At 50.6% G+C, this 16,090-nt stretch overlaps 1 protein-coding gene across 5 annotated transcripts in view; it reads left to right on the top strand.

Annotated features, from left to right (window-relative positions):
* Positions 1-605: 605 nt before the first annotated feature.
* The window catches only part of AFAP1L2 (actin filament associated protein 1 like 2), a 65,107-nt gene continuing 49,622 nt past the window's right edge, over positions 606-16,090 (top strand). Inside the window, exon 1 of one of the 5 annotated variants that reach the window (XM_039709136.1) lies at positions 606-757. In XM_039709136.1, the coding sequence (XP_039565070.1) occupies positions 742-757 (16 nt within the window). In that variant the 5' untranslated portion in view covers positions 606-741. The remainder of the gene's footprint in view (positions 758-16,090) is intronic. The other 4 variants (XM_039709133.1, XM_039709134.1, XM_039709138.1 and 1 more) reach the window with 4 other exon arrangements.

The raw sequence follows: 16,090 nt of genomic DNA, 5'->3' as shown, positions 1-16,090 counted from the left end.
CTTTGGACATGACAGTTCTGGCTGCCGGGCAGAAGTCAGGCAAAAATGTCACTTGTAACTCAAGGAGAGGGACACATTCCTGTGAGACCGGCTCCAGGAGCCAGGTCCTATCAGGAAGCCTTAATGAATAAGTCACTGGAAAGAAGAGTGCACATTCAGCGGCTCCGGGATACAGTACCCCGGGGTGGAAGGAGAGCCCAGCTTTCCAGCCTGCCAGCGCAGAGCCCAGGTGTATCTCTGGCAGGCTCCTACCTGGGCTCACGGCATGGCCATCCCGGGATAACCAGGGCGCTCCTCCCAACGTGCCCAAAGCCCCTCTGCAGCCAGAGCTCACCATCCCAAACACGGGGCATCCCCAGGAGCCGCCCCCCGCCTCATCCCAGCGCCAGTGCCCTCCTTTCCCGCCCCGGTCCCCAGCCCGGCGCTTCTCCCGGAGAACCGGCCGCTTCCCCACGGCCCGGGCAGGGCTCGCCGGGCGGCAGAGCCGGAGCGGCGGGCAGCCCGGAGCGCCCATCCCGGCCGGCCCCAAAGCCCGGGCAGGGTTCTCTCGGTGGCAGGGCTCTCTCGGTGCAGCCCCGAGCGCCCATCCCGGCCGGCCCCGCGGCTCGGGGCGGGGCGGCGGGCGGGGCGGCGCGGCCCGGCCGGGGCAGCCGGCGCTGCTGGAATTGGAGCCTGCGGAGCCGGGCGACGGCGTGTCCCGGAGCCCTCGAGAGTCGCCGGGCTGCGCTCCCGCTCATCGCCATGGAGAAGTACAAAGGTGAGGGGATGGGAGCGCCTCGCGTGTCCGTGTCCCGCGGCTCGGGGACCCGCGGGGGCGGCGGTCCTGGGGGTGGCAGAGCCGCTGGCACGGGCCCCTGCGGAACGCTGTCCCCCCGCGTGGGAAAGCGGCGGTGGGATGCGGGGACAGCTCCCGAGGCGATGTTTGCCCAGAGTGGGAGCGGGATCGGCTGCGGGGAAGGGTCCCTGCGAGAGCGGGCGAACCCAGTTCCTGCGGCCGGGAGGGGCTGTCCCACGGCGGGGCCGGGCGGCAGGGCGGGGGTCCCTGGGAAAGGCGGACGGACCGTGGGACGGGAGCTGGCTCCCGGGAGGGGATCTCCGTGTGCCGGGACAGGGACAGCTCGGGGATGGAGGGGAAGCGGTGTCCCCGCGGGGACGGGGACAGCTCGGGGATGGAGGGGAAGCGGGGACAGGGACAGCTCGGGGATGGAGGGGAAGCGGTGTCCCCGTGGGGCGGGTGCCGGGAGCGATGGGGAAGGTGCGGGGCAGCGCGGGCAGGTCCCGCCCGGGGATGTGAAGTCCCTGCGTACCTGCCCCGGGCACCTTCCCCCTTCAGGTTGGAAGAGAAGGAGAAGGAGGGAGGTGTGGGAAAATTTCACGTTTTATCCGATCCGGACATCGGGACCTTTTCCTGCCACTTAAAAGCAGCGGCTTGTTGCGTTTTCTGGAGCCGCTCAGCTGTCTGACATTGCCCGTTCCGTCCTTGGTCCTAAGCCGCCGATCTGCGTGGATTTCCCACCCTCCCAGGCTGAGCAGGCACGACATTGAGCGTCTGTTTTCTCAACGCAAATAGTTTTGGTGGTTGGGGAGAGGGTGGGTGAGAACTCCCAGCTCTCTGCCTGGCAGGTCTCATCCGGGCTGGCTGTCACCCACAGCCCATTTATTCCCCCTCAATCAATGGCTCTGGCGCTCCCTGTGTGATGCTGCTTGGTGGTGAGCACCGAGACTGGCACATCCCAACTCCTGGGCGCTTTTCAAACATGAGCTCTCCTTGCCAGCTGAGGCACCCAGGGAGGAGGTGGGATGAGGTGCCCGGGAGTGCACGGAGCACTCGGATGTGTGTGGGTGCTCTGTGGTTTCTGCTCCTGCTGATGTGTAGAAACCTCCCCTGGAGGAGGCGGATCCACCCCTTGAGTAGCGCGGTAAATTTTACCTGTTGAGAGGAGATGGGGCTCTCCTTTTCACTGCTGGCCTCCTCATGGCACTCGAACATTTATGTGGGGAACTTGGTACTAAACAAATGTATTTCTGCCAGACTCCGTTTGTACTTATTGCTTACACCTCAGTAGATGCATTTGAGCTAACAGCTCATTTCCTAATGTTGAGGTGTTATATTGTGTGAAGTTAACTTTTGCCAGGACTGTGTGTTTTTTTTCACTGTGCAATACTTTAGCATTCTGACAGGGCTGGCACTGTGCTGCCTGTTGCATTTTGATCCTTTTCCTCCTTACAACTGGTGCTTTACAGGCCTGATAAGCACAATAATAACACGCTGCAAAAGCAATCTTAAGGATTATATTACAAATCAAATATTGTGTAGTTGGTTTGGGGTTTTTTTCCATCCTGGCAGGGTCTGCACAATTCCATTCAGTTCCAGTAGCAAAGCAGTAGATTCATTAAGATCCAGCTATGTTTTGTATATTGTCTTTTTAAATATGCACACTGCTCCCTCAGAGCAGCGGGGATGTTCTGCACATGTGTGATGAATAAACAGCGAGCACAACTGCTGGCAGAGCCCTGCCAGGGCTTTTCTGTGTTGGTGCTGATGGGTGTGGGGGTGGTGATGAGGCACGGCCAGCCCTGCGGGGCAGCCACAGGTGACAGCACAGCTGGGTCAGTGTGTCCCCAGTGTGGGGGTGACCCGGAGCTGGTGAGCTGTGGGGGAAGGCTGGGCTGGAGGAGAACATTGAGGAGCTTGAGGAGCAGATGGAGAGGGCAGACAAGTGGGTTGTTATTAATAACAATAGGAAATATGTGCCTGTTCTGGTGGGGATAACTTGTTGATGCCGTGCTGTGGGGAAGGCTTCATCCTTGCCACTAGCCTGGCAGAGTGCTTGTGCAGGGAAATCCTGTAATGATGGAGGTGGATGGACTCAAAGGAGGCTGTTGAGCAATGAATTGGTGTTCTGGGAAAATGAATTTGACTACAAAATCTGTCATACTGCTTATGAAATTAAGCTTGCAAGCATCAGCAAACAGCAGCATCCTTCCTTTAAACACGGGCAGGGATGTGCAGTAATCCAGACTCTGAGGTGGCACGTGCAGCTGTCTCTGCTGTTTCAATGGCAGGTGAAGCAGCCTCAGGAATCCTGCTGGGTGGAGTGTGCAGAGCCAGGTGGGGTGGGAGGCTGGGGCTGGTGGCTGGCAGGGTGGGAAGTGAAGGAGAGATTGTGAAACTCTCCTGGGAATGGGTTTCCTTTCCCAGCCACTGCAAATGAGGTCACAAGGCCAGCTGCATGGGAGGACACTGCTGCCTCTTGACTCCTCTTAGGCTGTTGAAGCTCTGAAGGATAATCATGAAGTTCACGAGGGGTTGGGTTTTTTTCCCTGCCTGCCCTAAAGAATGTCTGCTGTTGGTGAAGATGCTGTTTATAAAGGCACCTTCTCCCTGTGATTAGGGAGTGTGTGTGAGGCATAAAGAGCAGCAGACCCAGCAGCCCAAGGGGACAGGAGGGAGACCTGCAGAGAGCAGATGTGACCGAGGGTGCTCAGCGCAGTGACAAGGACAGAGCTGCTGGGCTCTTGCTCTTGCTCCTCCTCTATTTCCTGTGAGTGCTCTCACCCCCTTCCCATGTGTTTTGCCTTTGGATATGGCAACTGTCCCAACTTGTGCTCCCTGTTCTAGGGGCATTGTGGTTTCTTGCCTGCTCCTTACCACGCTTGTCAGACATGGCTGGCTGGTCTGTGACCCTGGGAGGGGAAGAGGTGCTGAGTGCACTGTTACTGCTCAGGGAGGGGTTGGGGACACCTTCATTTACCTGCCATCGCTGTCAAGTCCTCTCAGACTGACACCCTTGTCACCTCAGTCGTGGGTGATGCAGCCCTAAGCTCACAGTCTAAAATGTTAAGTGATGTGAGCGTGGAGTTTTGTGAGATTATTGCTGTGTTTTAAATGTGTTAGAGGTCTGTAATGGAAATCAGAGCAGCTTCCACCCCAGTTCTTCAAAGAGAAGTGTTTGGCATTCATGTTTTACTATCTTTATTGAGCAAAGATTCAAGCTGCACATTCCCTGTCAGAGGGTCCTTGGAAGTGTTTGCAGTGCTCCCCCAAGGAGAGGAACATTGTTTGCCCACAGAGGAGAGGTTGTCTTCTTAACAGAAACCAACAGGTTAGTGTTGATAAGGAGTAAAATGGTAACTTGGTAGAAAGAAGTGTTTGTTTGCTACGTTAATGTGTTTTAACTGGGAGGGGAAAGGGAGTGAGTCTGTTTAGGACTAGGGCACATATTCCTGAACACACAAAGGGATGTGCTTGGGGTTAGAAGGAAAAGTGGAGACATGATTGAAAGACAAACCCTGGTAACAATCTGAGGTGCTTTATAAACTGATTTTAATCAGAGTTGGAAATGGATTGATTCATATGAACAAAATCTGGTCTGTCTGCAGACATATGTGGTTTCTCCTCAGTTGATTGTCCACACAGCTGTTGTGTTTAACTCATTGTCTTGGTGTGGCAACTGGGGAAAGCAGGGCAATGTACTGCTCTGTGCCAAACCCAGTACAGCTTCCAGCTGCTGGGCTGAGCCTTCTCTTAAATGCAGATGAAAATTAGTGTAATGCATAACCTCATGACATACACAGTAATTCTCACTGATGTGAGAGGGACCCTGGTTTGTTCTGGAGAATGGAACTGGCTCTGTTGGGGAATAGGCAGTAGGAGTGCAGAGTTATTTACTCTGCAGGGTCTGAGGACATGGAGCCTTTTTTCTGCAACTGAAACCACAGCCTGTCTCAAACATCTGCCATGCCCACCCTTCCAAGCCCTGCCACCTGTGCCAGTACAGCACTTCTGTCTGCTCTGGCACAGCTGCGTTTCTTGTTCAAACACGGCACACGAGGATGCTCTGAGCTGCATTACGTGCACACAAGGCTCTCCAGTGTCCCCACACCAGGACAGGCTCACTGCAGATGATGGGCTGTAGGGATTTGGCTTCAGCCCCATTCCATGAGCAGTGATGGGAGGTGTGTGTGGAACTGCCACATTTGGGGTGCTCCTTTTGCTACCCCAAAATGATCCCTGGGGCTGACTCCATCTCTTGAGAGTAAGGGGCAGGGATCCATGCAGTGAAGGGCAGGGGAGCAGTACCCCTGTTGCTCTGGGGTCTGTGCCCCATCTGTGTCACTACGCCAAGAGCCCTGCTCCTAAAGCCAGGAGAGAAGCTTTCCTCCTAAAAGAAGAGGAAAAAAAGAAGATAAAAGCTAGCTCACAAGCTCTGAGCCTTTGGGCATCTGCTTTTGGAATGCTCTAGACAGGGCAGGAGCCCTTCCTTTACCTTTGTGTGTAAGCAAAACCCTTTCCTCCCCACAGCTTCACCTCTCCCCCAGGCTGGCCCTGTGTGCCTGGCTGGGGGCTGTAGACATTGCCTGAATGAGGGTATTGTTCCTGGCCCTCACTGATGGCTTTCACTGAACACCCACAGCCAGCAACACAGGGAGTGTCTATGCAAAAATGCTTGTATGCTTTATGCTGGGGCATGGCTGGCTCTGTCAGCCCCCAGCAGCAGGGAGGGCTGGGGGCAAGCTCATGTCACCCAGGCTGAGCAGGGCTGTGCACCAAAGCAACACAGGCTTTAAAATCTGAATTCTGGACAGCTGCATACTTGTTCTTCAATGTTTCCATCTCAACATAAAGTACATATGAAGGATTTGGTGATTTGTCTGAATCCCTTAAGATTTCATGGCAAATTCAGGACCTGAATCCCAAACTCCTTCATCAGTGGCCAATGCTGTCCTTGCAGCCATCCTCCCTAAATCAAGGGAGGATGCTGTTCTTTTGAGAAGTCTTTGTAAACTCTAATTTGCTGTAGCCTGTGGAAAGGCAGGCCACATGTAATGCAGGGAAGTGCGTCTTGAGGCAATAGCAACCCAGAGAGCCCAGAGCTGTAGGGGATGTCTTGGGGAACTAAAAATAAGAGGTGCACCTATCATCAGAGGGGATGCAGAGCATGTGCACCCAGGGCATAGGTGTTCCTCTTTGAAGCTGTCTGGCTGAAGCACAGATCCAGACCCAGTGAATTGGGATCCTGCAGTCACACAGCCAGTTTGATGACCTGCATATTATTGTTTACTTCATCATGGAAGTTGAGTCATTTGTGCTTTTCTTTTGGGTCAACAGACAAGACAGACTGGTCCAGTCTGTGCAGCAGCCTGTCAGCACAGCTCTGTGGGTCAGAGATGTGTCTGACAGGGTCTTGTTCCAAGGAATGCTGGTGCAGGTGTTCATGCAGCCACTTTTTGGGGTGGTGGTGGATTGGGCAGAAGTGTCAGTGAACTGGTGAATTCCCTGGCAGTAGCTGAGAGAAGGCATTTCCATTTGAAGAGCTATGCTGCCCTGTGAAGAAGAGGGATTAAACTTCTTGCTGTGTGCTATGGTGCATGGCTAAAAACCTTGTGTGAACTGAAGGAATGACTGTAGGAGCTCACAAATGAAAAATCTGTTCAGAAGTGTTCAGTAGGAAGCCGCCAATCCCCTGATACCCAACATTCTTTTTTTTTTTTTAAATAAAATTACTAGATTTACTTGAATCCAGGGAGCAGAGCTTTAGGAGGGAAAGGCCTCCAAAACAAACAGGAGTTGCTAAGGGTGGCCAGAGGAGCTGGGGCCTTGGTGAAGCTCAGCACAGTGGTGCTGGGACAGGGAGCAGCCAGGGCTGCAGCCACCCAGAGTGGCTTGGCTTGGGGCTGGAGAGCCAGGCTGGGAGAGCAGCCCTTGCTTGAGGAGCTGAGAGTGGGGCAGTTCCTGCCACAGGCCTGGGAAATGTGCTGGGTTGGTCTGAAGTTCAAAGGACAAGGGCCAGGACTTACTAAAATACATTTCCCCTCCGCCCCTCCGTTGACCTATCGCTTTCTCCATGGGCAAAATTCCATAGAAAGCAAGCCTGAGGATGGTTTGGAGCATGGCAATGTTGTCTTTGGTTGTAAACAGCTCTGTCTGGAAGTAAATATCTGAGAATTATGGGATCAGACTAAAACTCCCACATAACATACAGACTTGGCCACTTGCAATTTAATAAAAGTATTTCCTTTTTCTTTTTTTTCTTTTCCTTCTTTTATACACTTTGGATCTGCCTAGGATAAAAGTATAGCACGAAGCTTAGAAAAAGCCTGGGAATAGGGAACCACAAGTCTTATGTGGCAGTTTAGCCTGTGGGCTTCTTATTTCTGAGTGTAGGAATCTCCTCCAGAGATAACCAGGAGCAGTAGCTACCCCAGCACTGGTGTGATGCACATGGGGTTTTTTTTACTTTCTTTTGTGTTGTAGAAGACTGAATCTTTTAAAAAGTATCTTTAGATTCCCAATTTTGCTAATAATTAATGAGGCTTTCCAGAGCTGGCACTGAGTTTGGGGTGTAGAGGTGGCAGCTAAGCAGCTGGGATGCCTTTTGAAGAAGTTTGCGTAACACTTTGGCAGCAGTGCTCTGAAAGAGGTGGGTCCGAGCCAGGAGATTCTTACAGTTTGTGCTCGAGCCCTTCCCTCTTGGACTGAGAGAGATGGGGAGCAAGTCTTGGTCTGCTGCAAGGAGGGGATCTCTGTCCTGTGTGTGTTCTGAGGCAGCCAGCCCAGGCAGGTGGCGAGGGGAAGTGTGTGTGCAGCTCCTGTGAGATGAGATAAGGTATCTGCAAAGAGATCTCTGATCCAGAGTCGCTCTGCACATCTCATCATTGCTGTTTGTCACTGCAGAGTATGACAACTATTAAGGCTGGGAAGAATGAGCTGGCTCGCAGAGAGCCTGAGTTGCACAAGGTCACAAGATGTCACAAGTGGCTTTTGCTGAAAGTCCTCCACAAGCCTGTGTGAAATTTGGGGCTTTCTTCTGCTGAGGAATGCAACCAAGCCAGCTGCAGCCCCACAGCCTTCCAGTAGCACTGTCAGTTTGTCATCTCTGGAAGGAACCCATCTATTTGTTCAGACAGTCCCAGTGCCAGACAGCTCTGACTTCTGATGATCCTGCTGTGAGTGAGCTGAAATCAGTAGAATGCAGAGTTTTTGGTGCCTGCTGGTAACAGGTATGTGGTTGCAGAGTTAGGGGGCCAGCACTTCTGGTAGCAAAAATACCACAAGTCTGGGAGTTGGGGCTGACTTTAAAAGTGGACATGTGGCCAGCCCAGACTTGTGCAGTGGCTTGTGACAGCTGGAGGCCATCTGCTCCATCCATCCATCCATCCATCCATCCATCCATCCATCCATCCATCCCTTCAGCAGCTTCATCCAGGCTGCCTGGCTGGGGAGCACGTCCTGTCTCCTGTGTACAAACCCAGCATCTTCAAGGATCTTTTGTGTTCTACTGCAGTCTCTAAAAATGTGCCACGTAGTCTTGAATGGTGGGAACGTCTGCTCTTTTTATTGTCATGCTTTTCAGACTTCTCCCTGGCTCTGGGGAATGCAGCATCAGGCAGAGAGTTGGGATTGTAGTGCACAGTTCCACATCTGCCAGAGGATTGCCTGAGCCTGCTAGCTGCTGAAATGCGATAAAGAGGAAGAGAACACTCAGATTAATTGAGCTCAGTTAACAAAGCAGCTGAGCTGTCTTTGCCTTGCTGTGGTTACCTGGGCAGAGGGGTGGATGTACATTCATACCACCCAACCACAGCCAGAGTTTGGTTTTTTTCCCTGTTGGGAGTTCAGTACACAAGCACAGGGGTGCTCACATCTCTTCTGCTGAGGTGTGAGCGGTGTGTGAAGTTGTATACACTATCTGAGTGGAGGTGCCAGGCAAGCCTGGCTGCTTCCAGTGGTCAGGAGCTCTCCTCCCCAAGCCTGAGGTCACAGACAGCAGGGGACACACTGGCAGGGTGGCTCTGGCTTCACCATCCTCTGCTGCAGGGGTCTGGAGTCTGCTGGGCAGCAGGGTGGCTACGTGCTTTTTCTCCTGGATTTTTTCAGTCCATGTGGGTTGTTTACCTCATCTGGGGCACGTTGCACTTGGTGCCTGGGGCTCTAGGTGTAGCCAGTCCTGGGCCTGCAGGTGCTTTTGGAGTTCAGCAACCTCACCTGTCTCATCAGAAGACGGTCACAAGTGCCCCAGAGCTGTGCAGTCACCAGTGTAATGTGCGCGTGACAGTTTTGGGTGGTTTTGGTTTTCTCCCACACCACTGTTTGTGCTCCACACTTACTTGCGTGCCTTGCTCCTCTGAGCAGACATGTCAGAGCTGGATGCAGTTGTTGGTGAGCCTGTGCAGGGTCACAGTGACCTAAAGCCAGTGACCTCTGGAATAAGTTTGTCATGTCTGCAGAGCAGCTTCTTCACCCTTCACCCACCAATTCATCCAGCAATAACTCCTCCAGCCAGGCTGTGAAGAAGTTGTAGGAAGACACGAGGACTGAACTTCTCATGATGGTCCTAATCAAGGGTTACTGGATTCTGTCTATAACTTAAGTAATTACAACACTAAGGAGTTAATAATGTAATCAGTTTCTGCTCACAAGGGCCTGTCTTGTTTCAACAGAAGTCAGCTACCAAACTATTTAGCAAAGCAACACTTGTAAATGATTTATTCTTGAGTTAAGCATGGTATTATTTTATATAAACACGGGTTTTCATTACTGCTTCAACTTTATTCCATTTTCTCTCTACTAGTCGTGTTACAGGAAGCACACACAAATCCATGCACAGTCTCTTGCCTTTCTCTAATGAGCTAGCTGATGCTATTATCTATTTGCCTATGTGCCACATCAGTTTAATTTGCTATAGCTAGAGCTTTGGAAATTGTCCCCCTCATGAGATGATGCTTCTTGGAAACTGGGTTGTCTTCCAGGTGTTGAAAAGAATTATTGACTTGTTTGGTGCTGGCTGCTCTAATACAGTTCTGTGCAGACCATGTAACTGATTAAAGTGTGTCAGAAAATTATCAATGCTCCAAGTGTGGTTTGGCTTATGTTTGAGTCCATGTGAACTCCAAGGTCTGGTTCTAGGAAAATTCACCAGTAAATCAATCACAAAGTGTATTAATTATGCCAATGTATAGTCTTGATTTCTGGGCTATTGAACTGTAATTCTGTGTGGCTGTGATCCACAGCCCTGGAATCACTGTTGATGTGGTCTGTCATGAGCACTTGGATCATGGTAGCCTGTCACACTCTCAGCTCAACAGGCTCTTGCTTTAATCACCAAGGTATGCCAAAATACTGGTGGACTCTCTTTATATGGCTTACACTGGTCTTGCTGAGCCAGTGTGAGCAGAGCAGACCTGGGCGAGGATGCAGGTGCTTGAAGCCCGAGCCTTTTGGCATCCTGCACTGCTTAACTTCTGTGAGTGTAGTTTTCCTGTCCGGTTGTTCAAACAGATGCTCTCTAAGTGTAGACGAGGTCTATTTCTGGAAATTGAAGTGGGAGTTGCCAGAGTAGGGGGAAGTGAAATGGCAATCAAAATTCCCATACTTTATCCTAAAGGCTGAATTCCCATGTCTGGCTGAGAAGAGAAACAAATGCTTTCTGGACCCAGGAGGCTCAGCATTCCCCGAAACAGAATGATTTATTTTTAATTCTGATAGTTCACTGGAGCTCTTAAACCAAAAGAGCAGTGACAGTTTTATTATACTTAGAAATAAAGGCAGCAAGCTCTGGGCGATGCTGAGGCTGAAAAACCTGGACTGCTGTAGGAAGGGAGAGGGCAGGTTCTTCCAGACGTTCAACCCCTGCTGAGTCCAGCCCAGCCAGAGCATGGCCTGAATTGCAGGGGCAGCACCCAGAGGCAAGGCTGGACTGGCTGGAAATCTGTGTTGAGCAGCACAGGATTTCACATTTGTGTTTCTTTGGATTGGCTACGTCAGCCTTCCTTCAATTCTTTGGCCTAAATAATGGCATCCCCTAAGCTTATATGCTGGGTTGTTTGTTTTTTGGTTTGTTTTTTTTTCATTTGCTGCTGATATCACTTCAGCTATGGTCAGTGTTTTATTCTTGTGATAGTCACTACAGCTCCCACAGGAATGCTGAAGCCATGGGGACTGACAGGAGCACAGATGGGTGTTGAGCACACATTGTGTGAGAGGGAATGAAGATCATAAACAGGGTGTCCTATTAGTGCAGTGCAGGGGATAAAATGGACCATCCTTGTGGTTAACATAGGCTGTTTGCTGCCCCTTTGGAACTGGCATTGCCCCAAAACTAGGATGAGAGCCATGGACTGTTGGGTACAATTTCCAGGTCACACATTCTTACATCTTTGGCTGCTTGGTGTCTCTATTAAAAATGTATAGGTCTGGATGATGCTCCAAGGCTTTCTTTAAGGTGTTCTTCTAACACTTAACCCTGATCAGGCAATCTCACTCTGACATTCTGGTTAGCTACAAAATCTTTGCAGTTTGCTTTTGTTCCCATGCTGGATTGAGGGTTTTTTTGGAAATGCTCTGTTTCCAGCATATGTTCTTGTTTTTCCTGATAAACATGCATGTCTGTTGGCCCACATTTAGACGAGGTGGGAAGGGCCAAATTAATTCCTGGTGTCATTCCAGCATAGTCAGTGGGCTGACCACAAAGATCAGACTGGGTCTAACTGCAAGTTTTACCAATTTTTACTGATCCCTTACCTAACTGTGTTTCTGGTGCAATTGATAAAGATGCCTTTGAATTTAATATAATTAAAGCTGATTTGTTATAGAAGAGGGATGTAGAGCTGACAACTCCTTTGCCAATCAGACATGCTCAGAATTCCAGGTGCTAATAGCACTGACGTGCCTGACCCTTGCTCCAGACCAGTGTCTGGACTGTGTTAGTTATTTGGACTATGAAAGATGAGGAGATTCTACCACACTGGAGACATGCTCTATGAAAATGCAGCCAAATCATCTGTGGACACTTCAGCAAGGACATTGTCACCTTCTCTGATCCTCTAGGCTGAAGCCTTTCCAGCTGATGAAATAGTGCTGCTGGGAATGCTTGCTTATCCCGGATTCTGGGATGGGATTTCACATTTTCTTCCCCCCGTTGATTGCACGATTGCCTTTCCTCATTCATGCAGTTGTTTTTTGTTGGTTGTTCACAAATGTGCAGGCCTGCTCTGCCATCGTACTGACAGAAGGAAGGAAAATGTTCCGTTTTGAATATGGAAAGGGAGTTGCTGCTTAGCACAGGCAGAACTGGCTTCTAGATGAAAGAGTCAAATACCAAACTGTTTTGTTTCAGTTTGAGCAGGACGGGCTTTGATCTAGAGGAGATGACTCAGTCAGTAGCAGGGAGCAATTCTTTATAGTGTATTTAGAAATAAAACCTGAAGATTTAGGCTATGATGGCTTTGACAAGTCAGTCATAGCACATATTATGTGAAAATGAAAACCATAAACATCTGAAATGAAGTGTGGAGGCTTTTCTGAAGAGAGAAAAAAACCATTTCTGATACTGGTTGCCAAGAGTTTTCCTCAAGTCAGAAGGGGCTGGGGGTGGGGTAAGATCATTCCTATTGCGATAGGAATAATGAGCAGTGTGGACAAAGCAGGAAGGGGAAAGACTTCCTGCAGCGCAGCTCAAGCCAGAGGTGGGGCCAGGATGAAAACTGGGCTCTCCTGGCCTCAAGTCAGGCTCCATTATCCATCTCTGCTGCCTGCTCTTCACCCTGCCTGGATGCACCATGCCCTTTGTCACCTCTCACAGCGCTCTGGATCAGCGGCGGCCGCGGTCAGACCCTGCTCAGTCACTGGGCTGGCTCCACTTGCACAGAGCAGGGATGGCCGGATTCCTGCTACTGAGCTGCTTTCATCTGGAGCCAGGTGACGGCCCCGATCAATGCAGCTGTGTTTTGTGGCCCTGCAGCTGGCCAAACAAACACAGCTGGAGCGCGGCTGGGTCTCTGCGCCGGCCGCGCACCCGCGTGGAGCCAGAGCCCTGTGGCGTGGCCAGTGTCCTGGGGACGTGGTGAAACACGTCTGGCTCCACACCACGGGCTGCTGGCAGTCCCAGTGTGAGAGCAAAGTGTCGCTGGTGCTCAGTATTTCTGCAGCTTTATTCTACATCCAGCCCCTGAGCTTCATTTTGTTCTGTGCCACTGTCCTGTGCAGGCTGAGAACAAATGGGTCTCTACCTGAAGAATGTTTCTTGGTTCTTCTTGATGGCTGCATGCAGGAGTGATGGGGGCTTCTTTGGCATAGTTGCCTTGTGAAGTATCCTAATACTAATGGTTTATTTCTGCTGAGGCTGAGGAGTTTATTTCTCCTCAGACTCATGATCCCACCTCCTCACCTGCACAATCTCTGGCATTAGTTCCCCTCTCACCAGCAGACAGCTCTTTTCACAAGGTTATCATTCTGCTGGCTTGCTTGACAGCCTGGGCAGTGATGGGAGCAGGAGCAGGGTGCTGGGGCAGGGAGCCAGTCTGTTGGGTAGCAAAGCTCTGTCAGGTGGGCTCACTTGGGATGCTGAAGATGTGCTGGTCCTTCAGTGATGCCTGGGAGCAGAACTCACCTGGTCTGTCTTGGAGCCCTGGTCACAGAATTTCTTACAAAATAGGAGTCTGATTAGGTGGCCCAAGCTGTGCAGGTTTGGAGGTGACATACCTCCTCCTAGAGAGAGAAAAAATCCTTTAGGTCATGTAGGTCATCCCGTGGTCTGGAGAGTGTGCATCTTCTGGTGTTCTTCTCATTTAAATGCAAAACATTCCCAGTGAGATGACTTGCTTCAGTTCTAAGGATTATTCCATGGTCTGGAAGGTCCTGTTACTCTTATGGGTGTGATTTATAAGGGCATCAGATTACTCAGATTGGATGTATATAATGGGAGAATCAGATCATTTTCTTGCTTGGCATGGCAAACAAAAAGCCATTTTCACTGATGCCAAAGAACAGTGATGTGAGAGCTGGAGACAGTGTGTCTGTATCAGGAGATGGGCTGAGGATGCAGCTCCCCACATTGTGTGCTGTCACCAAATCAGAGCTGTGCTGGCTCTGGGTCAGAGCCTGCACTCAGCAGGCAGTGGCTGTCCCACTGTAATGCCATCGTGCAATTTGTCAAGCTGGTGTGAGAGTGAGAGTAGAGGTCGTGCTTGGAGAGGGGCAGAAGCTCAAGGCTTGAAAACAGAAAGTGTTGAGAGTGTGGCTGGAGGGCAGCAAGGGGCTGGCCAGGCACTGGCTGAGCTCCAGGCAGGCACCCATGGCAGGAGGGCTCTGCTCCCTGCAGCTCCTGGGGATGCACCCAGGGCAGCCTCTGGCAGGGTGTGCAGGGGGGGACTGACCTCTGGCAGGTGTGGAACAGGAGGATTGTGCTCCTTCTTCAAGGAGAAAGGAGCAGGGCCACAGGTGCTTTCATCCTGGGTGTGTGGGAGGGAGGTGGCACCTGCTGTCCATCCTGCAGCAGGGAGGGCTGAGAGCTCCCAGATGTCATCGCGTCCTTCTCTTCCTCTCCAGCTTCCCTTTGCACATACCATTAGGATGATTTGTTTTGCTGATGCATTTCCAGGAACTAACACCCATTTTCAAAGACCTGCAGGGGCAGAAGGAGTTCCTTTCTATGAGGGAGCAGATGGTTAATTTTATATTTTAAGAGTCTTACTGTGGGCAGTGGCTCTTCTGCCACACAAAAGGCTTTTTCAACCCAGGGATGCTTCTTTTAGATTAAGTTTTCCCCCTGAATTCAAGTCTTTTCAACAGAATAATTTAAAATGTGGTTTTGATGTTCCCTTGTTCCAGTTTACTCCTGTCTTGAGTGCATAGAACTGCCTTTGCTATAAAAGAAGATTGTGAAAATTACTGGTTTTACCCAGTGGCATCTCATGAATGTTAAAGGAGAAACATTTTCTTGTGAGTAGCACTGGAAATGTGTATGTTCTCAAAGAGACTGGAAATGTGGGCTCCAGTCTTCCAGGCAGTGAACTGAGCCAGCGGTGTTACTGGGTGTTTTCTGAGAGAAGCTGCTGAGGGACCAGGATAGTTTTACAGAGATTCCTTTCTGTTGGGTGGGACGCGTGCAGTGAGAATTTTCATCTGCAGCCATAAAACTGTAACCTTTACAATCACCTGGGGTTTTTGGACAACACTCAGATCTCATCAAATCGATGTTTATGAATTATAAATAACAGTAAATGTACCTAAAGACTTGGGTGCCATGCTGGTTATTAGCTACTCTTAATGTATGTAACAGAATGTAACTTCACTCCAGATTTGGTGGCAATCCCTGAAGCTATGGGGTGTCCATACTGCAGTATGGTCATGGAGGTCTCTTAGATGGAAGGAAATTGATGTGATAAACATATCAGGAAACAAAAAACTAAAAAAATCTGTAGAATTTTCTGCTTGCAGCAAAAGCCATACTTTTTAAGCATAGGACAAAGAGATAATAAATTATGAATTCGGCAGGGAACAAGGAAGTCATGTAGCAACTGCAAAAGATCCAAACATATGGAAAATTCAATTCTGTGGAGAATTAAGTCACCATTATGTAATAAGGATCAATGGAAATGAGCTGATGTCAGTATTGGACTGGCTTAATGCATGGGTGGAAAATTGTGTTGTCTCAGAGAGACCTGCTAATAGGAGTGGAAGCTCTATGTATGTGGCATGCCCATTAGCTGTTGGGTTTTTTACCTAGGGGCACCTGATTCAAACCCAGCAGGAGTAAATAAGCTTTCCACTAACCTGAAACTCATTTGGGGCCTGAAGATAAAAGATCTGTGTGAGGTGGCAAACACTAAGAGCCTGGGATGCACATGTACCTCATACTGGCTGTTCAGGGTGAGACTTAGCCCTTTTTTATCCATCTGTCTGAACCTTTTGCACTGCAGGTTACCTGTCTGTCCCTCCAGGCTGGGCCACAGTGGCCTTGCAGCCTTGGAAAAGCCCTGCCAGGCCAAAGCCCCAGTGGAGTGGAAGGGGCTCTACCTGGCAGGAGGAGAGAGGAGTGTCCCCTGTGCCCAGGGCACGGGACTCCAGAAGTGTTGGACACCAATAGCATTGCAGAAGTGCCCAAAGACCCTCCTGACCTTCCATGGCATGACTGTGATCCTGTGAGACCCAGCATGTGGTGGGAAGGGATGCAGAGCAGAAGAAGAGCTCCTGGGGGAGGGCAGGCAGCCAAAGCACCTGGCAGGGTCCTGTGCTTGATGTTCTGTTGTGACAGGGCTTGGCAGCAGCAGCAGCAGCTGAGCTTGGAGCTCGTCCCTGAAAATAAGC

This window comes from Passer montanus, unplaced genomic scaffold, assembly GCF_014805655.1.
Source record: "Passer montanus isolate IOZ18808 unplaced genomic scaffold, ASM1480565v1 scaffold21, whole genome shotgun sequence".
In the NCBI taxonomy this organism is placed as follows: Eukaryota; Metazoa; Chordata; class Aves; order Passeriformes; family Passeridae; genus Passer; species Passer montanus.
Note: the sequence above shows the minus strand (reverse complement) of the source record. Positions and strands in the feature narration are given on the sequence as shown.